This window comes from Pomacea canaliculata, linkage group LG13 (assembly GCF_003073045.1).
Source record: "Pomacea canaliculata isolate SZHN2017 linkage group LG13, ASM307304v1, whole genome shotgun sequence".
Classification (NCBI taxonomy): domain Eukaryota; kingdom Metazoa; phylum Mollusca; class Gastropoda; order Architaenioglossa; family Ampullariidae; genus Pomacea; species Pomacea canaliculata.
Genome location: NC_037602.1, coordinates 7,412,851 through 7,435,768, shown reverse-complemented (window position 1 = coordinate 7,435,768; position 22,918 = coordinate 7,412,851). Strand labels below are relative to the sequence as shown.

At 41.4% G+C, this 22,918-nt stretch overlaps 1 protein-coding gene across 17 annotated transcripts in view; it reads left to right on the top strand.

The window, feature by feature from the left end:
• LOC112553940 (heterogeneous nuclear ribonucleoprotein K-like) overlaps positions 1-22,756 on the top strand; it is a 47,474-nt gene extending 24,718 nt beyond the window's left edge. For 15 of the 17 annotated variants that reach the window (XM_025221456.1, XM_025221455.1, XM_025221453.1 and 12 more), the window contains 13 exons: positions 9,127-9,245; positions 11,344-11,400; positions 13,140-13,183; positions 15,186-15,258; positions 16,097-16,210; positions 16,453-16,581; positions 16,807-16,976; positions 17,296-17,508; positions 17,940-17,971; positions 18,210-18,271; positions 18,984-19,061; positions 19,687-19,856; positions 22,132-22,756. In XM_025221456.1, coding sequence (XP_025077241.1) covers positions 9,132-9,245; positions 11,344-11,400; positions 13,140-13,183; positions 15,186-15,258; positions 16,097-16,210; positions 16,453-16,581; positions 16,807-16,976; positions 17,296-17,508; positions 17,940-17,971; positions 18,210-18,271; positions 18,984-19,061; positions 19,687-19,856; positions 22,132-22,165 — 1,290 coding nt within the window. In that variant the 5' untranslated portion in view covers positions 9,127-9,131 and the 3' untranslated portion in view covers positions 22,166-22,756. Of the gene's footprint in view, positions 1-647; positions 832-9,126; positions 9,246-11,343; positions 11,401-13,139; positions 13,184-15,185; positions 15,259-16,096; positions 16,211-16,452; positions 16,582-16,806; positions 16,977-17,295; positions 17,509-17,939; positions 17,972-18,209; positions 18,272-18,983; positions 19,062-19,686; positions 19,857-22,131 lie in introns of those variants that run through there. The other 2 variants (XM_025221458.1, XM_025221443.1) reach the window with 2 other exon arrangements.
• Positions 22,757-22,918: the final 162 nt, after the last annotated feature.

Sequence of the window (22,918 nt, the reverse complement as noted above, 5' to 3'; positions counted from 1 at the left end):
AGACGTGGCGGAGCTCGGGAGAGAGAGAGCAGCCGGCATTACCTGGACTCGTTGTCACGCTTCCATTGGCTGTCGCCAAGCGACAGAGTGTCAACACTGGCTGGCAGCAGGCTCCCTCAGGAGGGGACGGCGTGGACGGCACAAGCATTGGGGGCGTGTTGGCGAAGGCCTCAGGTGGGCTGGCTTACTGTTGCACTTGCTGTGCTTCGAGTGCGCGCGCGCTCGCCCGCGCATGTGTGCGTGCGCGCGCCTGCCATTCTCCTAGGCTTCTTTGAGCGGCTGGCACCCGTCGACTTGCTTGTCAACTTGCTTAGCTGTCTCCACCCTCCCACACTCGCCAGCCGTCGGGCGAAGGGTGGTCAGTTAGCAGGGCCTTATGGCTGATGGAAGCGAGGTTGGGGAAGTTGCTGTGATCCCAGGCAGCATGGCAAAGCAAATAAGGTACGATTTACCTGATGCTACGGGGGACTGGGAGGCACCCCTTCTGTTTTTCACTCTTGTGGACGCACGACGAGCGATGGCGACGCGAACTTGCTTTGTCGCCATCGGCACCGCTCCGAGCGAAAGGATGAGAGGGTGCACGACGTGAAGCAGAAACAGAAGAGCCAGGAGAAGGCGTCTAAAGCGGTACGTCCGTCTGACCTGACCCAGTCTGTCATGGCACGGGTGGGGCCCGGGTTCGATGGCATTACCAGCAGGGGGGGAGGGGGACAAGCCAGCGTTTGCCGCACCGTCATGCCTGGCCGGCTGCGCAGGAGGCGGAAGAACGCGGACCGGCGTCGAGTGGGCCAGGAGGGAGCACTCCGTGTGACGCCAGCGCAAGCAATTCAGGTGAGAGAACCAGCTTTGGTCACAAGCTAATGCTGCGAGTATTTCGACCTCCTGTTGATGCGTGGCTCAGTTTTCCTTGGAGGTATCCGGTTCAGCTTATATGAAGGTTTGCTTAGGAAGTCCTTGCGTTCAGCAGAATTCAGGTTTCGTTCGAGTGCTCCTGTCGCCTTTAGCTCTATTATGTACCAAAATGTCACATAATGATGGCAACAGTAGTCATTATTTCCACTCTTTTCTAACTTTGAGCGTATAATGGTAAAATTACCAGTTAAACTTTACTTCGACAAGTGAGAATTGACGGCATTTTTTAGGTTTCTTTTTACGAGGGTGGGGGTGGACAGCAACTTACACTTTCTTCCGATTAAGGATCAGAATTAATGCAACCATTCATCATGTTTCTTCCTCTTATGTTTTACCACTGCTTGCCTTTTCTCCACCCTTCAGACTTTTTAATTTTGAGTGCGTTTTTTAAAAAGTCAATTGTCATCTGGGCAAAAATTTGAATTTGAAGTCACATAAAATGCTAACCCGCAGTCGTATCTCCAAAGAGTTTTATCAGGTAGAAAAGCAGCTGCGAGCATTGACGCGGTTCAGGAGGTGACTGGTCGACTGTCGAGCTTAGCCTGTTGAAAGTCTCAAGCAAAGTTTGTCATTCGCGCATCTTGCACAAATTTGCCACACTCATTACTACCTGTGCACAATCAGGATCGGAGGTTGACCTCAATGTTGGAGGCAGGGAGGGGTCTAGCAATATCTGTACACTCTGCCTCGGCTGACATCAACATAGATTACTCCTCGTCCTCCTCCAACCCCTGAGTCAAACTAGATGGCAAACCAAATGAACAAAGACTGCTTCCTCACCCTCCCGTCTCCTTCATTACTCCTTCGCCGACTCCAGAAAATCTGGAGTGAGCTATTTTGGGAAACGCTGTTTGATACGTACCTCACGTGCTTCAGTCGAGTTTACGTGCTCGTGACGCACACTTTCTCACATTCATCTTGGGCGAACGGGAGCGAGGTTTCAGTAGTTGGCAATCGATTTTCCTATCCACCCAGGAAAGGCATCGCCCTTCCATTGCCGTAACCGTTTTTGTTCTCGGAGGAGTCGTTTTGGAAGAAGAGTTTTCGAAATTTCCGAGCATTATCTTGTGCGTGCGACCCATTTTCAGGTGAGGTGGAGGAGGTCTCCCCCCCCCCCTTTTAACTAATAATAAAAAAGAATGGATTGAAGCTTAGATGGGCGTAATGGTGGTGTGGCAGTGCTGCCAGAACGACAGACTTCGAGACTAGACTGATTAATAGGCTTCACGGCCGTTGCGAGCAGCCTTTTCAGGTTTGTGCTGCCGCTGCTTGGTAACGAAATCGAACGTTTCGGTAACATCGCGTGGGATCAAAGGTCGTCAGCTTTTTTTCCCCCCTCGTTTCATTCTGTTTCTTCACAATATATACCCCCTCCTTTTTGCCTTGTTTTTGTTTTTGGTGTAGTTATGGCTGTTTTTCTTTGTCTACCTAGCTTACAGGCATGCATATGCAGATTGAAGCTTTTTTATGTTTATCATACTTCTGAGAGCCTAAACATCTCATTCCTCTTGGGTCTTTGCGGGAGCGAAGTTCCGTGGATGCTGCCTACATGGATGCAGGTGAGGGTACCAGCGTACAGGAACTCGTGGGTAAAATCGTTAACCCGCAGCGCGACGTACGCTGTAGGCTGTAAGACCCGGCTCCAGGCGCGGGGGAAGTTGACGGAGGAGGTGGGGTGATGTGGGGGCGGCGGTGGCTGGAAAGTAAAGAGTGGTGATGTGGGTGGGGGTAGAACCCGTTGTTCTTCTGTGTCGAGACGAGCGTCAGCTCTTGTTTAGCCCCGCCATTGTTGGCGGTTGACACGGTTGGCTAGGTCCTGCGCCTAAGTGGCTGTCGATCGACTGTAGCGTTCCACCGAGGGAGGGAAGAAAAGCGAGGAAACAACGGGAGGGCCGGGTCGGCGTGGGTGGATAGAGACGCGCAGGGGAAGGAAAGAGAACTGGGAGGCAGCGACCGCCATGTGATTCCTCCCACCCCTTCTGAACAGTGGCCTTTGTCGCCGCACCTTGAAAGGGGTGCACGTACAGGGCAATCAATAAGCCCTGCCGGTGCCCCAACGCCGTAGCACCCAGTGGCTTTAGAACGGGCCGGTCGACGCCGCCGGCCGGTGCTGGAGAGTGGTACGGCGGGCGTCGACTGTGTGATCGAGCGCTGACTATCCACACGGACACCGCCGTAATCAGTACATTGTTTTTATTTTTTTCTTTTCTTCTTCTCTAAGCACCCTTTGGAGGCGTGGCTGCGGGCTCGGAGTCTTCATGGTGCGAGTGACTTCCATCCACCCCCGAGTCTGTGTCGTCACGCCAGAAAACGCGTTGAAACGCAACTAGCACTCTGGATGCGTCGTTGCTGCTATCATCCATTTTGGGGGAGGTTGGTGGGTGGGTAAAGAGTCTCGGCGAGAAATCTTTATTGATAGATGACTCCGCCTTTCTCACGTCTGTGTATTGGGTTAAGATACAGCGCACAGATGCCACATAGTAATACACAAATATAACAAATATAGTCTCGTTAAACTGAGCAAGATGACTGGCGTCCTCAGCGCAACACAGGCGGAGGAAAGGACAAGACAGCTATCGCACTAGCAGTCGAGGTCGTCGAGCACTTTTTAGTGTTAAGAAGAAAGCGCAAGCTTTAACCGGAGCGTTGAGGACACCAGTCATCTTGCTCATTTTGCTTTAGAATTACTAGATTCAGGTACTATCTAGAAACAATGTTTATGCTTGGAGGGCAGACAATAACAACAAAGCAACAGACGTTAAGCTTCAGAGAGGAATATGGAGGAAGAGACCGTTCTCTTTCCCCATTCCCCAGCCTACACCTGTTTCAGACTACACTTCATACGCCGAATGCCAAGTCTGATACATTGCTTGAAAAATCAATCACTCGACTCGTACTAAGGTCGTCGAAGATGTCGGATGTCATCATCAGTTACCAAAGTTACAGTACTAGGTGTAATGACACAAGCGCCAACACTCAACCTGTATGCTGGTGTCCAACCGCGGTTTCGAGTACATGTACCAGGATATGGCTTGCTGTTTCAAGGCTGCTGTTTGTGAGAAAACCGATAGTGCCCTCTGTTATCCAGTAGGTTGTAGAGAGGATTACGGCAAACTGTCGAATGACTTGTGCTACGAGATCAGTCTAGTAAAGACCTCTTGAAGAAGTCATTTACCGGAATACTTTGACGATATGTCAGCGATAATTTTTAATCGCCCCTCAGCTAGAGCTAGGCAGTATAATTAGGCGTTTGCACATCTTTTGGTCTTCGCGGATCAGTGTAACTCCTCTCCCCATCCCGCGTACTTCCACCTTCAAATTGATGTTTTGGCGGTAATTCTTCACCTTACAAAAGAGCTCTCATCCCCATCCCGGGACATAGTGGATATGTTATTCTCATGTTTTTAAGCGTCCTTGTCTTCGTGTTAGGTTCCAGCTATCATGGTCTTGTCATCTGGCAGGATGTCAAAACGTGCGTCATCCTGTTGCTGTTATCGGTTGCCCGGTTGTGCATGAAAAGGCAGGTGCTGGCCACGATTAAGGGTGCAGTATGGGTAGGAGACGCAGGGTTGAGAGGGTCGGGCCGACAGCCGGCCAGCGAGATTGCCGCCTCGATGTGCCTGGCTTGTCAAGCAAGACAGATGCAAGTAGCACGCGATCTCTGCGCCGCACTCGCAGATGACTTGATTGCCGTAATCGGTTTGGACGTGGCGTCACTTCCGTGCCAATATCCGGGTTTGTGATTGGAACTGTCTAGCATCACGAATGCCTCAAGGTCGCCTGAAGAAGAAGAAAGAGAGAGCGTATTGTTAAAGTTTAGGGTTTTTTTTATTTATTTAAAAAGTGTATTATGTTTATCTACTATAATGGCACACCGGGAAAGCCCATCAGCTTGAGTCATAAGCTAAAGAAGATAAAGCAAAAGTGGTAATGTCGGCCAATTAATTTTTAAGAGAGGAGGATATGAAACAAAGTTGTAAAAATGCTCAAGAGTTTTGAAAACTTGTTACTATATTATCTGCAATAAAGTACAATTTGGAAGGAGTGTTTTCAAACTGAGGCAAACCAACATGCAGTTTGTTGCATGCATGGGTCAGTGGACTGTTACATGAACTAGTGGTGGGTATGTAGGTAAATTTATACTGTCCGATATCAGGTGCGAGAACACTCGCTTGCCCTGGTGTCCAGAACCAAGTACACGAATTGGTGACGTTGTGTACCATCTGCGCAGCGTGGCTTGTGTTCAGATCGATGGGATTTCTCTGCCTCCATGTGCCCTGAACGCATGAAGCATGGTACCTGGCAAGGGAGAGGGTTTCTTTTTTTTTTTCTTTCTTTTTTGGGGGAAACTAGTCGGTTCATTCTTTCTAAATAGACCAATACAGCTGTACAAAGACTCGCGTCCCAGGCGACCTTTAATTCCTATTCCCGTTTGACGAGACCAGCTGTTGCAACTGTCATAGATTGCGATCTTTTTGCAGTTTGTGTAGTTTATTCGAGATGTTGGACTTGCCTCTGACAACTGAAAGGGCTGTTGACACGCGCGAGGGGAGTGTTCATGAAGTTTGTTGCAATCTCTACATCAAGAGGGTCTGGGTATATATGCCTGTGTGCTTGCGAATTTATGCGTGCGAGAGGTACTTTCTTCCTAAAATGTCTAGCGATTCTTCGCGAAACAACCTTATTAACAGGTTTTCTCCTTTTATGCATTTAGAAATAGAACTCGCTTACAGTTACCCCATTCTTCTTTCGGGTAGAAAACTCATAAACAAGGGACAAGTGTAATATTTTTCAAGGATTGGTGATGATGGCAGCAGTGCTATTTTTCTTTAAATGGAATAACAAAAAAATTTTATATCAATGTAGAAGTCAGGATGGATACATTTATGACTAGAGGACCTCGGCCTTTGGGAGAGCTGGGAGTAGAAATAATGGGGCGTACGTGTGTACTGAAGTGACAACGATTTTGCCCTTTTTCTTTGCGTGCTTGTAGGCTTGTAGCAAGAACGGAAGAGAGGCTTACGCTCAGATTTGGTTTAAAAAAAGTACGAGCTTTGAGCTTTACCTAATCATTGCATATGATTATTATAATTATTTTGTGCATCTCAATAGTCTTTTAAACGTGTAGCTTGAAGCATTGTGGTTAATTAATAGGCGTTTTTTTTAATTTACAGTTTCAACCGTTTTTTTTTCTTCTTCTCCACGCGATCCCCCTCCCACCATTATTATTTTTGTTAAGTATCTTTGTAGACCCATTTCATTCTTGCGCCTGTGAAATGAGGTAGGTATCGGTTCAAGTAAAATCCAAACGGTATTTCAAAGCAGGTTTTAAAACCTTTTTTTTTTTTTTTCCTAAGGTGGTGACGACGGATGTGACATCCCGGCTTTAATGGCGAGGAGGATCGCTTAGCTTACCCGACTAGAACTAGCACAGCAGTGTAGTGTGGGGCATTAGTTAAGCGGTGCAGTTCCCCCCTTCTTTCCAACCCTTCCTGTTTCCATCCTTTTCCTCGTATGTATGCGTGCGCTAAGGATGATTTCATTTTTTGTGTGTGTGCGTGTGTGTGTTAGGAGATGCCATTTAATATAGAAGATAAATCACGTGGACTTGCCGCACGAACGCTGGAGACCGAAGAATGTGGAAGGATCTGGGTTGCAGATTCAAAAATAAACCCTATTTATCAGGCGGACTATACAGAAGGCTTTAGTGGTCTCTTTAATGTCGTTGTTAAGGTACTTAACGTGGCGCAATGCCGACAACGGGGGCATTTACATGGTCAAATTCATTACATACTAATGTGGGCCGTCTCTGCTGGCTATTTCTCTTGCTTTCACGTCCATAAGCACATTTTTTTTTTCTTTCCTCCTACTTTCTCAAGTGGGCGCGTACACACACCAGCCGGGCCTTGCAGAACTTGCTGGTAACCTCCTCCATCCATTCCCTCGAGTACCAACCCTCCTATGTACGGATTGGTCACACAGCAAATAGTCTCACACCCCCCCTCCCGTAGCTGTAACAGTTACAATTACAAGGAGAAAAAAAAAAGACCCAGAAATGAGGCGTTTGCCTCCAGAAACAGGTAGAACAGCAGGAGCATTGCAGGGTTTTTTTTTTTTGTTTGTTTGTTTATTTTTAGGGAGAGAACACCGTGAATTTAGAATGTTCCAGTGTTGATTTCGACGTCTTGTCCTAACGCCATTCATAATTTGCAAAAAGAAAAACGTGTGTGCGTGTGCACATAGGGTTTGGTTCATGTGTGCGCGAACGTACTTAGATACTCATATGAAAATACTCATGAGACGTCAGTGAAGAAAATGAGAAACGAGTGTGTTGGTTCCTTGAAACAAGACGTTTTTATTACACGGTTAGTAGAGTTTTGGAGTTTTTTTTGGTTTTTGTTTTTGTTTTGTTTTGTTTTTTTGCTTTGTTTTGGGGTGTTTTGTTTGTTTGTTTGTTTTTTTTGTCTTTGTATATTACAACGTGAAGTAAGGGGTTTCAAGAAAGCGGAATGAGGGTAATTAACAGAAATTCAGAGAAAAGGCTTTGTCCCTGATTTGTTATATTGCAATGACATTAAATAAGAGACACAGTCAGTGAGTGGCCTGTCTTAACGTCTACGTAAACTGAGTCGCTATAAATAGAATGCCAGTATGTTTGAAGACCAACTATTACTATAGGGTCTCTGCTGAAATGAGGAGAATATGTATATTCTATTGTGACCACGTCCAGAAGCGCCCTGTTGTGATAGAAATGCTATGGTGCAAGGTGTTTGCGTTCATTCATTATGCTGTGTTTATTTTAAGGTACTTGCAAAAAGGTCGGTCTTTTGAAACATTTAATGCATTTTAGCCTCGTGATCGAAGTCACGATATCTGCTCCTGTTATTTTTGGAAGAGAGTTTATGGCAGTGGACCCATGCCATTTTTCCGTTGGGGAGGGTTGCCATTTAAACATTCTTACTAATAGTGACTTGATGTCTGCCTATACCGCGCCATAGCAGAAGCAAATTCGAAATTGAAACGCCTTGCATGATGTTGCATTGCTTAACTACTGTATGTTGTAATCGTATCGAGCTGTTTATCGAGTGTTTAATTTGTAAACCGTTTGTGTCCGGCGGTTACAAGTAGAACGCGTCTGCCGGTTTACATGGACAAGGTTTACAAGCTTGTCATAATCTGTTGCTGACCAAAGTTTAAAGAAATGGACGTGATGCACAGAAAAGGATCCTCTTGCTTGCTGGCTGGCCTCTTGTAGATGTTTTGCAGCTCTTATTGGGGCGTATAAATGTAGGTTGGAAACGTAATTTTCTCCTTATGGCCGTTGCTCAGTCCCTGTGGCAATGCCACTAGAACACTCTGGGCCAAAATAAGCTACAATGCTATCTTTTCTTGTCTTTCTGACCGCCCTTATCTTGGATGTCTTGTTCGGCGGGAGAAAATTACCCTTAGGCCACACCAATGCCACGCATTCCCACCTTTAACGAGACGAACCCCCACCAGCTTGGCCCTGGTGTACATGTTTTAATTACTTGTCAAGGCATCTACAGTGTTTGCCAGCAGTTTTTAACGACTGTGTTCCACGGACAGCTTTTTTTGGCTTCGTTTTCAAAGATAATAAGCTTTATTCATCAGATTTAGGATTTCGTTTCATTCACCTCTGTTTTAACAGTGGCCTTTTGAGACTACAGCGCACTTCAACACACTTTCTGTTTTATATTGTTCATTTTTATTTTTCTGTTAATATTGTTTAGTGGTATTATTTTATTACATGGAAGTCTCCTTTTTCATCGTTTCAATAAAGTGCGACTGACTCGCCGTGGTATTTGCCTTCGTTGTCGGCACGGCGGAAAACACTGCGTAAACAGGTTGGATACGAAAAGTCAAACAGCAGGTCTTGATGTAGCTGCTGGAGGCAGGCTGGATACCAATGGCCAGGCGCTCTTACGGTGATTGTCGGCACATGTCGGTGTCCTTGAGTTACGAGTACGATAGTCTCTGCTTCTACTGCGTCAGCTGTTAGTTTCGCGTCTGTAAACAGTTCTAGCCCGCAGTCACCATCATTAACAAAATTATGTTCCGTCGTCTTGTGTCTATTACGTACTTGCGTGTGGGAGCTTTGTTTGATTTAGATAAAACTTATATTAGGTAGGTGCATGAAAGCCTTGTGCTGGAGAAAAGAAGGCTAATTTTCCATTTACTTTTTGTTGTGTTCAGGGAGAATGAAGCGCCCTCTGGACGAGGAGGAGAACCCTGGCAGCAACATGGAAGATGCCCCCAAGAGACGTCGCGGTGAAGGTCCTCGCATTGAACTCCGCATACTGCTGCAAAGCAAGGTCAGTTCTGCATATTGGAGGAAGTGGGGTGGTGGTGCGTATGAGAGGGAAAGAGAGAAGTGGGCGGCAAGAAGCAGACATCTTTAAACATTGTTGACGTTGTCATCTAAGAAGTCCTTTATTGTGAAGTGACCGGCTTGGCGAAAAAGACGCGGTATGTTCCGGTTGGCATCCAGGCTGTAGATCTGTGACTGTCTCGAAGGGGGGAAAACGAAAAAAAAAAAAGATTTTAAACCGCGCATAGCAGAAAAATAATAGTTGCATTGTTGGAACGTTATCCAGCAAACACTTCCTGTCCGTCTGCCCATGCAGAAGCTACCAGCTGTGCTGCAGTAGATGACTCGCCCTCGTATTCAGGCCATACGTAACTGTAGTCGATGTGTAGCATTACGCTTTTGTTTACTCAGTATATACATAAATACACACACACGCATGCATAGTTTTTTTAACTCTTGTCCTAACTGCTGGATCCCCTCTTACTAACGGGGCAGTAACTCGCGTGTGCATGATGAGTTCCCTTTCAGACAGCCTGCCACATAATGACCAGGGCTAGTGGGCGCCTATGTTTTTTTATGATTATGTTATCCACGCTTTCAAGTCAGGGGTCGCCACATGGAGGAGGGAAGATTTTACACCTAAAGTCATCAGCCCTGTTCTTTACTAGTCGCAAACTGGGCGGGCTTTATGTCAGTTTTGACAGTTTCTATCTAGTGCCTTCACTTAGCGATGTATGGGCCTGTCCCGAGGATGTCTTATGAAACATCTCATAGGAGAAGATAATGCAGGAGCGCAGTCCATACAATGAGAAGTAAGCGTCAACGGCAGAATAAAGAAACATTCTTCAGAGAGAGGGAACGGTGGTGATCGTAACAACTAGTTTTCATAGAGAGGTCAAGTTCTTACCTAACCACTCCTCACGATAAATCACTGCGTCTTCAACCTTGTATGCAACATTTGGCAAATTTTCTTTTTTGAGCAGTAGCCATCCTTCCCATTCACCCTTAGATGCTGCAGTTTGTTATTTGCTCTTATCATATTTCGGCTACCTTTACCGAAACAAAAACGTCATTTAAGGGAAGTACGGTTGGGGAGAGGGCGGAAGAAATATGTTACTAGGGAGAAGGTCGAAAGGCATCCATTTGACCGTTAGATTGTTACTTGGTGCTTGGTATGGAGGGAGGAGGGGGATAGTGTCGGCGACGCTAAAGGTAGGGGGTCGCAGCAGGTGCATCAGCAGAAGTGCTTGTGGTGTAGGACTTGTGCAGTGATGAGATTGATCGATATGCTGGAATTCTTGTCATTTGGGAGCGCACAGCGGGTGGCGACCAGACAAACGATCACTTCCGTTTTAGATGAACCATTGGCAAGTGTGCGTGATGTGTCAGCTACCGACATTTTCCTACCTCCCAGCTGACGGCGCGGCCACTATGTTCTTTTCTCTCTTCCCCCCCCCCTCCACCGTACTCTCCCTTTGATTTTCATCCCCTAGGAGACAGTAGAGCTGAAATGTCCTTCCCATGCCTGACAAGGTATATAGTTCGCCTGCCATCCACCACCCCTGGAAAAATGATTATGCCCCACCTTACCCCTTTCTTATTTTCTCCTCGGTTTTTTTTTTTTTTTGTTTCCAAGGGCTACCGCTTGCTTACCTTTGAGCTACAGAAATTCTAGTTTAGTTCAGCCTTAGCACAGTTAGTCTATTGTGGTGCAGTGTTCTTTGCAGTTCAATTCTTAAGATCGGCAAGAGTGTTTAGACAGTAAAACAATTCAAGGAGCTGACTTGGAGCTTGGAAACAGCTTGGTTGGCATGGAAGAAAGTCTGTTTAGGCAGACAGTATTCTCTTTCTCTGCTCTCTCAGCTCTCCCTCCTACACTAGGCACGCACTTATAATTGAAGGTGTCTAAAGGGTTTTGGTCTTTAGACAGCTTAACTTACTGTATGAGTTTGGTCTTTAAAAAATAATTGTAGGAAGAAAAGTTTCACAATGTCTGTGCCTGGGATAAAGTTATATCATTTGTGACATGCAAAGTAGGAGAGATTTTGTCACTGTCAATCACAAGGTGTTTGCATAGAATATTGATTGTATACATGTTTCAGAATGCTGGAGCAATCATTGGCAAGGGGGGTGCCAACATCAAGAGGTTGAGAACTGATGTGAGTTGTTTTCTGTTGTGTGCTTTTTATTGATGCTCTAAGGGGGTGACTAAAGAAAATTGTTTTTCAGGGGCATGATTTTTATGGGCAGAAAGAAAAGTCATTCTTGACTAATTTTTAGGGTTAACTCAGGGAGAAAATGACAGGTATTTAGGATAATTTCTTATTAATATAAATATGAAAAGACTTTGATTATTGTTAATATCTAAGAAACAGAGCCTTTTATTAAATCTTACACACCTTCCATGTTTGTCTGTTGTAATTATTTGACTTAGGTAATCATCAGAGGAACATATTTCAGGTTTTGTTTGACATTTGCTTAATATTATAACCAGCTATTTGCCATATTTTTATTGGTCCCTGTGAAAAAACCAGACTGTGGCCCATACAGCAGGTAACAAAGATGCAGGAGTTGAAATTTCGTTTCAGTTATAAATATAAAAATGTTTACTTTTTATTACAGAGTGTGCATGTATAGAGAATAAGCACTTGTGTAGTGATGCACATGGGGAATACTTGCTCAGTGTGTGGTTATGTGGGTAGGTGCACGTGCACGCTCGCGTGCATGTGTGTGATTGACTGGCAAGTGTGTATGTGCGCTTTTGCTTTGCTAAAGTCATTGTTTAAAGAGAGTATTAAAGGCTAATGTTGATGATAATCAGACAGGGCCTTTTCACTAAGGTGAAATCTTTAGACATCAAAGTTATTAAAACATTTTTTAAATGGCAGTAGTTAAGATATGTTGGTTTTGAAATGAACGATTATATGCAGCTGGTAAGGAAGTTAACAGCTTAATAGTTTTTCAAGTCTAAACCGAAAAGTAAAAGGCATACCTCTCAAGTTCTCATGTGAACTGATCTTCGGTTGACTTAAGCACCTTTGTAAAAATATAGTTTTCTCAAAGATTGTCTAAAGACCAGCATGTGACTTGGCCCTCCATTGTTTTATCTATGTTGAAATTTGCAATACTTTGTACACTATTTTTTAATCATTGCACATTTTTTCCTATTACTCTATTCTGCCTATACATGCATATATATATATACACACACACACATTCATGCGCATGCACATGTGCACACAGAGAAATACAGGCACGCAGAGGTATAAACTAAGTCGGAAGGAATGTGTTCATGCGCTGTTGGTAAAATGTGATTTCACGTCCCAGATGTTTCTGTCCTAGTTCTGTCTGAGCTCTTTGCTTGTTGCTAGATCCCAGTTTTCATCAGCACTAGGTGCCTGTGGTCCATAACTGATCCGTGGGGGTTTCTGGGGTCCAGCAGGGCTTGCCTAGCCTGTTAAAACAGTTTTGGCCATGTTACTCACCCACCATCCTTTCCAGGCCTTGCCCATGACAGGTGTCCAGAAGAAGGCTGTCCATACAAGGACACCCTTACTGCAGCCAGTGTCCTTGTGTATTGCTGTCAGTACACAGAAATGTCTCTTGCCTTTGCCACTAATTCATATTTCTTATTTTTCCCAGATCAGAAGTCCAAATGTCTAAGGGTATTTTTTATCCATTCCATAATTTTATATTTCCTTGTTATGCTTTTGTCCAAAAATGTTATTTATTATTGTATTTTACAACCTTAGCCATAATTTTTACTCATAATCATCCACCTTCTTCCAACCCCATTTTCTCGCCCGTCCGCCCGCCTCCAACTTGAACCCACCAATGGCCTTGACCCTGAATGTCCTTGACCCGACCCTGGAACGTCCTTGACCCGTCCACGCTGCAGTTCAAAGCCAGTGTTACAGTGCCTGATAGCAACGGTCCAGAACGGTATGAACCCTCCACTAGTGTGTCGAAGTTCCATCCATTTACTGCCTTTTTTCCTTTTACTTATTATTCAGCCATTTAAACAAAGCTTTAATGATTATAGATGGATATCTTTCCAGTTTGCCAAACCTCCATATTGTTCCATCATTTTCTATAATTTGTAAAGGGGTTACAAACGTCATTTATTTAGCAGAAAATATGCTCTAGTGATTGGGGACCTGTAATGTTCTCTTTTTAAATAAATATCCGTTTTACTGATGTCCAGTGTAAACCTAAACCAGTTTTGTAGAACAAAGACCTCATTAAAGGCAGCAATAAGTGTCAGAGTTTAATATATTTCCAATTTGCTAAGTCAACATTTGTTTTGATAACAGTAAATTGCAGTTATCAAGATGCAGTTCGAAAATATTTCAGTGATTTTGTCGTTACTTTAAGGTCATGTTACTCTGGTCATTGTTTCTGCATACTGAAATTTTATTGATTCAAGAATTATTGATCAATAAAAGAATATCTAATTTAGAGGATTACATAGCTAATTTTCATACCGATTTGAACAGAACCCCGATCACATTTTTTTTTTCATGGAGTTGGCGGTAGGAAAAGTAATTTAAAGTGAAAATTATTTTAACACTTATTTGGTCTAGCTTTAGTTTTGTTTATCAACTTTTTTGTTTGGTTTACTTATGTATATCAGGGATGCACACTCAAAATTATTATTTTGCTTAGTCTTGGTGCCGTCATGTTTGTGAAGGATTTAAGATAGAAAACCTTATCTTATGGTAAACCCGTAGCTTATTCATACTAGTTTTTGAATAAACTTAAGTGCTATGTGCATAATAGTTACTTGTTAAAATGAAGACCTATAAAATTTTGTCTTTCCACCACAGGATCGTATAGCACTCTTAAGACCTAAGAAGATAAGGAGTAGGGGAATGCATTTCTGTTAATATAAAAGCTTTTGTCCTGCCTCATTTAACAACAGAACTAGTTGAAATTTTTTTTGCTGTTGCTGCAAGGTTTCTGCCGTTTGTTAGGACAGTTTAAGAAAGGATTAAAGAAAAAGGGGTGTCATCAATTGGAATGATTTATCAAAATCAGAACATACCCATAACAACTATACCAATAATTTCTTATCATATTTTTTTCTCCTTCTTGATGCAATGCTATAAAAATAATGTTCACCATTGAAATACAAGACATTACAACTGTTAGTTTGTAATGGAAACAGGTGCAAGTTATTTTTATGCTAGAGAAGTTTAGAAAAGGTTTCAAGTTTTAATCTGATTTTCTTTTAACCATAGGCTTAATGTAGGTGAAAATGATCCATAGAAAACTGAGTCCTGTTATGGACCTTTTCCCTTTTGGGTGGTGGCCTATATTTTTTTTTCCTCATTGTTTCTCACATGCATATACGGTATAAAACAGTAATAACTAGGTTTTTTTGTTGCATGATTTACAAAGATTGTGGCCGTGCATTTCCAGCATAGCCAATGTCAGCTAAATAAGCTTTTATTTTCTACTGTCTCTTGTAGTGAAAACGGGAGAAATATGTAGGGACTAAAACTTTTTGGATTGTACATTGAATATAATCTTGACCACAGCTAAAAGCCTGGCTTAAACAAAAAACTTGATAAAAATTTATGGTGTTATCGCAGTAAATTGTCCACTTGAGAAAATACTCTGCTTATGACTGGCTACAGTATATAGCATCCTTGGTATACATATTGTGTGTGGAATATGTTGAAACTTAATGTTGCTTTGTTCATGTTGACTGTTACAAGGGTTAAAATGTTCCGAGTTTAAATGTGTGTGTGTGTGTGGAAGTCATCGGTTCAACTGCAGGAATATTTGGGTGGGTATATATATTTACAGAATGCATGCAAGCCTTTTTTTTTTTTTGCTTTATGTGCCTTGGCCCAAATACTGGTTGTGGGCTGTTAAATGTGTGTGTGTGTAGTCACACATAAGTGACCCCCAATGACCTTGGAATCTGTTGTCTGTTTAGTGTGCTGACCATCTCAGCTGAGCTGGGAACAGTGCTAGAGGCACTGATGGACGTAATCCCTTGCCTTGAGGATGTGAGTACAACCTGTGCAGCTTAAGCATTGCTTTAGCCAGGCACAAGCCACTTCGTTTTATGATAGTTATGCTTGTACACTAGTTACGTGTTGAAAGCAATTTACTTCTAATAGGATTTATTGTTTTAAATCACATTTTGTTCTCACAGTTTGTCCCTATCATGTTCATCTGATTGTTAGAAAATTCTGGGGACTTAAAAAAAAGAGTTGTCCTAGAAAAACTGAGGTTCTGCAAGTTTTTGTATAGTGCATCTGTTATTGCTGCATGTATAAACAACTATAAATGCAGAAATTTCTTTCCTGCTACATGACTATTAGTAGCTTTAATAGTTGACCCCAATAAAAAGAGAGAAAAAACCTATTGTTTGCAGATTAAATAAAAAAGAAGCCCCGATAACTTCAACTTCTAACTCAAGGGAAATAATCTTCCATGATCTGACAAATCATTTTTACAATACAGACTGATGAGAAAATCAAGCTGCAGCTGTAGATTCATTAACTGTTTAATACCCATGATGTTGGCTTATATTTGAAAACAATACAATAAACCTTGTTGAGGTTATGATCGAAACTTTTGTAAACATTCAGGTATTTCTTTGTAGGCAAGGAAGTAAAGTAAAAAAAAAAATAAAGAAGTTTAAAGTGCAATAGTGATTTCAAGAAGATTCACAAAACATCTATGCCATGAAGTTGAAGGGATTTTTAATAAAATCTTGTCTAGATTCTCCAAACTAAGCATCCAAAAAGAGACAGAGACTGAGATTGTATTTAAACTAGTTAAAATAGATTTGACTAAATCTATTCTGACAGCTTGGCATGTGCTTCATTGTGTTGTTAGCAGTACAAGAATAAGCATGGGGAGTATGACTGCGAGATCCGCATGATTGTACATCAGAGTCAAGCTGGCTGCATCATTGGCAGGGCTGGCTTTAAAGTCAAAGAACTGAGAGAGGTTAGTTTTTGTTACATTGCCATCAGATGCACATCCATGCTTACAAACGATCCATAAAACTAATAATTCTATCATGCCCACAGAATTGGACTAATGATATGTTACATGACATTAATACTTTTTCCAAGAGATCTTACTGTTTAATATTTTTGGACACAGTTTGGTTGCAAATATTCTTCCTGTTTCTGTTGTGCAATTGAAGTTTTGGTATTGCATGAATACATCGTACTTTTCCTTTGCAGAAAACTGGAGCAGGAATTAAAGTATACAGCACCTGCTGCCCTAACTCCACAGACCGAATTGTTGGAATCACTGGCAAACGCAAGGTGGTTGTTGGCTGTGTTGAGGAAATCATCGAGCTGCTGCAGTCGGTGAGTAGTGTGCACTGTACTTGGTGATTAGTTGAAATGAAGGATGCATGGTTTATTTATTTATTTTTTTTTACATAGTGCGAATGGAGAACATTGTATCACCTGTGTGATACATTGTATCATCAGTGTGTGTGAGAGAGAGAGAGAGGAGTGGAGGTTAAAAAGGAAGATTTTTATTATAATTATGTAGATTTTCCTACAGCTAAGCGCATCTGTCTTTTGCAGGCACCCCCAAAAGGCCCCATTCAGCCATACGACCCATCATTTTTTGATGAGTTTGCAGCTCCTGAGTATGGGGGCTACATCTCCTCAGAATCACGCAGCAGCAAAGGTCTTCCAAGGGGCTCTGTGGCCCCTGTGCCACCAGGCATGCGTGGAGGAATGAGAGGTGGCAGGTATGCTGCTTCTGTTATCTCTTTGTTTTGTTGTTGTTGTTGTTGTTGTTGTTGTTGTTGTTGTTGTTTTTTGTTTTGTTTTGTTTTTTAATTGTAGGTCTGGTTTTTACTTCCTTTGTTTTACTCAAGTTCGAAATTTAAAAAAAAAAAAGTCAGCACACTTTTAATCTTGAGAATGACTGCTATAACCCCAGAAACCAACATGCTTTCAATCTGCAGTAATTTTTGACTTTCAAGCTATTTCTGTATATATAATGGAATCCAAGGTACCTGTAAAAATGGAAATAAATGAAGCTCTTGCTAACATATTTGATTCCAGAATGGGAGGCATGGATGACTTTGGAATGGGCATGGGTGGTGCTTTTGGAGGAGGCATGCGTGGAGGTCGTGCAGGGTTTGGCCGTGGGGGCATTGGAAACTTGCGTGGTGGCATTGGCGGAGGTATGGGAGGCAGCTTTGGAGGTATGGGAGATGGTGGCATGGGAGATGGACTTGGTAGCAGAGGAGGTGGCTTCGGCAGAAGTGGCATGAGGTAAGAAACATTACAAATAGAGTAAGTCAATTGAAGATGTTTTAGTTAAAAGAAAAATAGAACAGTATAACGAAAATAAGTTAGCATTGTGCGTAATGTGTGTAACTTGCAAAGAAGACATTGCAAGAGATTTGAAAATTTTTTGGGAAGACAGCCAGTGTTCACAAACATGTCATAGTGGCAGGAGTTTTGAAGGAAAACATATGTTTTCTTTCTTGATTTAAGAACAGCTTCATAGATTTTGTTGTTGTTGGGTTGGGGTAGGGGTAAATTTTTTCTAATAGTGGAATCGGCTATATCTTCTTTTTTTTTTTGTGTGTGTGGAAATGCTCTTGTATCGACAATTCTTGATAACTGTTTACTTAAATTTGAGGCACCTCATTAGTGCACACAGTAATGTAATTGTTTTTTTTTTTCTTTTTCCATTACAGGGGCAATTTAGGAGGTGGCATGGGCCGAGGTGGTGAGTTTTTATGTGATTTTTGGTGCTAGTAAACTTTTACTGTACTTTGAAACCATGTATTCCTAAAACATCACTTAGTGGTCGCTATTTATTACATTCTAATAATTACTTCATTCTGTTTAATGCTAATGATATGGAGAATTCCTAGCTGTTCTTCATTTGTAGCTAAGCTTCTGTAGAAGACATTAATGACCAATATGTTGATTGCTAGTCCCTTAAACATTTTATCTGGCTACAGGCAGTTTGTTGGGTGGAGGCAGTGACCATGGCAGCATGCAGCAAAATTTCAGTGGTGACTCGGTGAGAAGCTAGTAGCTTTGATGTCAACTCTTTTACATAATTTGTTAATGTGTGTATATATACATGTGTGTGTGTGAGTGTGTGCAGACAGGCAATAAAAGATAGAGATAAAAGTCTCACAGATGAATAAGGGAACAAACAATAAGGATTGAACGTGTCATAAATATGCAGAGGAAGACAAGCAGGCAGACCAGTCGCATGACTATAATTACAACTATTTTTTTATGATTTCTAGTTCAGCCTTATGATTATCTTGGTAACCCAAACTTTCAGACATTGATTTATTTTTATTTATGGGATATATATATTAAAGACCTAGTAGAGTGAACAGTTCGATGAGCTCAGTTTCCAGAGAGCTGATGAAATAGCTGACTTTTATAACAAAACTTACAAATGTAAAACTTTCACTTAAAGGTCAAACCTTGTTATTTAGAGTATGCATATATATATATAGCCTGCTGCCAGTTGGAGGGCTACAATCTTATTGTATTAGGTTTTTCACACTTTTTAAATGCTGTGGTTTTTGTTGATGGGATCACAAGAGTTCCATTAGCTTTAAAAAATACTGACGTCTCAAGTTTAATCAAAAGGGAAGTTCCATTGTGACTAATCTTTCAGCAGTATTAAAAAGAAAAAAAAAATCTACTTGATCAGTAGTTACAGCTGTATGCATTAGCTTTACGCACTTTGTTGTTGACCGAAAATGTTGCAGACTAACATCAGTGGTGGTCAAGGCATGTCCTTTGGAGAGGATGGCACAGAGACAACACAGGTCACCATTCCTAAAGAAGTAAGTAAAAGTTGTTTTTTCATTTGCCTTGTGCCCATTTTTTTTTTTTTACTATCTTAACTGGACAAAATATTTTTTTGGTTGTGGCTGTTACTTATTTTTTTTTTTTTATTGCTTTTAATTCTGTTCACTGCCCAGACCTAGTTTTCTTGCCACCATTTCCAATTCTTAGTTTGTACCATGTACTTCATTTGACATCTGCACTGCATTCCTACCACTCAAACTGCCACAAGAGATCTTCGTCTAGAAGTACCAATATTGCCTTTGATGCTAAAATAACCATAAAGAACTTTAATCATCATTGAATGAGGGATAGTGTACAATATTTTGCAGATATGTATGAAAAGGAACTTCCCATTTCATTCATTGTCTTGCATTTTCTTACATAGAAAACCAAAAACAGCTCCTTGGAATACAGATTGCATCTTGAACAAATATATCTGAATAAGCTTCTTGTTCCTATTCTCCCCCAGTGGAGCATAGGGCTGCAACTGTGGCACATTGGCTAGGGTTAACTGTTTTGTCTTAGACATTTTCATTGATTTTGGGCATCACATGTTGCATAATATAAAACGAGGGAGTAAAATGCTCTTAACAGTTTGATATTTTTTCTGGATATATCTAGATGGCAGGAGCTATCATTGGCAAGGGTGGAGCTCGGATCACAGAGATCAGGCGACGATCTGGAGCACAGATTGTGATTGATGAAGCTTTACCTGGATCCAATGAGCGCATAATCAGCATCACTGGAACCCCAGAACAGATACAGAATGCTCAATACATGCTGCAGCTCAGGTAAGCTTATGTGAGAGGTACCTTACACAAGATTAGACATCTGCAATTTTAATGTTTTTATGTACACAGTTTGACAAAGAATTCATATTGATGCATTGGAAAGTCCATCAGAACTGCAATGTCCAGGATCACTGGGATCCAATGATGGGGTTTTTGATTATTGTCTTTTGAGTAAAGAAGTGCTTTCTTAAAATACTGTAAGTGATTATCACAAACTGTTGTAGACGACAGAGTTAAGATGATTTTAAAAGTTAAAGTTAGAAGTCTCATGTTTTAAATGTCTAAAGGGAATGTTAGCATCGTTAATGTACATGCACCTGTACAACATACTCAGTATGTTTGGCATTTAAATTTGTATTATTGAATTTTTTTAAGCAAAATCCCTTTTTTTTTCTTTTTTTTTTTTTTTGCATATACATGTTTGGCCTGAACTAAAATCACATCAAAACAAGCACACAAATCTATATTAGTCTCATGTGGTTCTTTTCAATAAATAACAGAACTTATGATTGTCCTTTCCTCTGGTCATTTTGTGTTTATTTTATTGATTTTTTTTTCTTCATTTTGTAACACTAACCCACAACAAGACTATGCCTGCACCAAATTTGGTTTCCACAATTTCTTTTGCACATACCTATTTTTTAGTTTCTGTTTTGTGTAATTTAAAATTAACATTGTTCTGGCTTTATGGGTAGAGGGTTAGTGGTTTTATCTAGGTTTGCTTGCCTGCTACCCTTTGCAATGCTTATTGCATATACTTCTGTTGCTTTTCTTTTGTTTGCTTGAGATTATTTCTTCTTTTTTGGATGTGCATGGATTTTTTTTTTTTTTTTTTGATGACTTAGTGATAGAATTACTGCATAAATGATTATGTAGGTAGAGTCAAGTAGGATGCATTATTTCTATATAGGTTGGATTGTGTCAACATTGCTGTTTCTGAAGTATTTTATAGTTGTAGATAATGTAACTTCCAGAGAGGTTGTTGGTTGGTCTTGATTGTGTAAAACAGTTGCTGGTGGTGTAATTTGAGCTAGAACTTTTCATCAAATCTTGCTAGTTATTGGTGTGGTAGTTGATGTCTGAAGTGCAAGGCTGTGGTTAGGGAAGGAAAATGTGAGAAAATCTGCTTATGCACGTTTGTGTGAGTTTGGGGAAGTTTTGTAATGCCAATAGTGTAGAACAGGCTTTTTGGCTACAGATTAGTTGTTGCTAGAGTGGATGACATACTGCCATGGAATGTCCTCTTTATGCCTTGCTGGCTGCAGGTGGATGCTGGAATAATCTTTGCATGCTTTTAAAAACTTCCTCCAGAAGCCTTTCCTGGTATTGAATGCCTGTATCATGAGCGCATTTCTGCTTGATGGGAGGTCACTTGTTAAACTTTTATAACCATGCATGTGCTTGGTGCTTGCTGGGAACTTAGGCAATCAGATGCTGATAGTTTGTCTGCACAGCCTCCCATATGCGCAATAGTAACAAACATGGGACAGACTAAAGTGGCTGTCCAAGGGAGTGACTGGTGCCTTTTGGTGGCTGGGCTTGCAAGTTGACTGATCAAGAAAAAAAAAAACTAACCCAGGCTGCCGTGATCTGGAAGACTAGTGATTTTGTTGTTCTGATGCTGACTAACAATAAATCACATTCTTCCCTGATTGCTGCAGCCACATGCTTCCTCTCTCTGCTACCTGCCTTACCTGCCAGTCTACGCACTCACCTTCTGATTTACCTTGCCTGCCTCCTAATCCCACATAATCTCTTCATAGTCTATAGCTTTGAATTTCCATGTGGACATCAGCGGATTTGATTGTCACTCAATGCAGATTGAAGTGGGGAGGAAAAGATATGCTGTAGAAAGTGGTTTTTTTTTTAAATTCATGGCTTGACAGTTTTGCATTTGTGTAGTTTTACATTCTTAAGACACTGGAAGTAGTTTGTACAGAAACAGTAACACTCTTTTTACACCATTGACCAGGTTAAATTGCCTCCCCTTTATAAAAAGCCTTAATTGCTGTTTGCTTTCACTTTTTTTTTTCATTACTGCTGTCTTTGGTTTGAATATGCAATTATTTGTAGAGCAAATTTGTTGAACTAATGTTTCTTTTGCAGAAGCCATGTTTTAATGGTTTGTTCATTAAATGTTTGTCAGCACAAGAATGGAGATCTCTTTAAATTATTAAGAGTATACAATGCCTTGTCGTATGGTGTATATATACAAGATATAACTAAGATATATAAGAAACTGAAAGATATGTGACGTCACTTGCCTTTGTTTCAGTGTCAAGCAGCAGTCAGATGGTGGAAACTACTAGCTGAACATCGCCTGCGAACAAAATCACAGGCCTTTTGTCAGCACCCACGTTTCTTCTTTTAATTCTTTAATACTACTTTAAGAACAGCTCATGTCGCTGGTCATGCCATAACTGTGCACTACTCCTCGGCTCTCGCTCATAGCCATCAGGCAGCATGCAGAACACTGGCCATCCACACTCATTATCATTCATTAATCACACTTTCTGTTATCTCTGGCTGGATCCTTTGGTATGAAAAGGTGAGCACTACCAGCACAGATTGGCTATTACAGACTGGAAGCTGCGGTGTGTACTTCTCTCAAAAGTTTAAGCATATTGGATTCTTTGTGACCTGGGACGTTTTAAGTTTTAAAATGCCATGAGTGGAAGAGATTAATTTTTATGAGGATTGTGTAACTGTTTTTGGTGAAGTTTGCTCTCTGCTGTTGCTCAGCATGTATTATTGAAATGGTGGGCAACTTGTTTTACACATTATTTCTTTCTCTCTCACACTGTCAAAACAGGAATGATTATAATGTAGTCTCTAATTGTTACTAAGCCAGTTGATGGAAGTTATGGCACAAGTATTGCAGAATAAAATATGAAAGTTTATGTGCGTGTGTTGTATAACTAGAGTATGAAAGAATGAGCTGTGAGAATTAGTGGAGCCCAGTTCCCTAAAACTACCAGTCTATGTGGCTGTGGTATTTATGTTGATACACAAAAAAATTATTGTTGGGTTTATGCATACAACACAACAAATTGGAGAATATG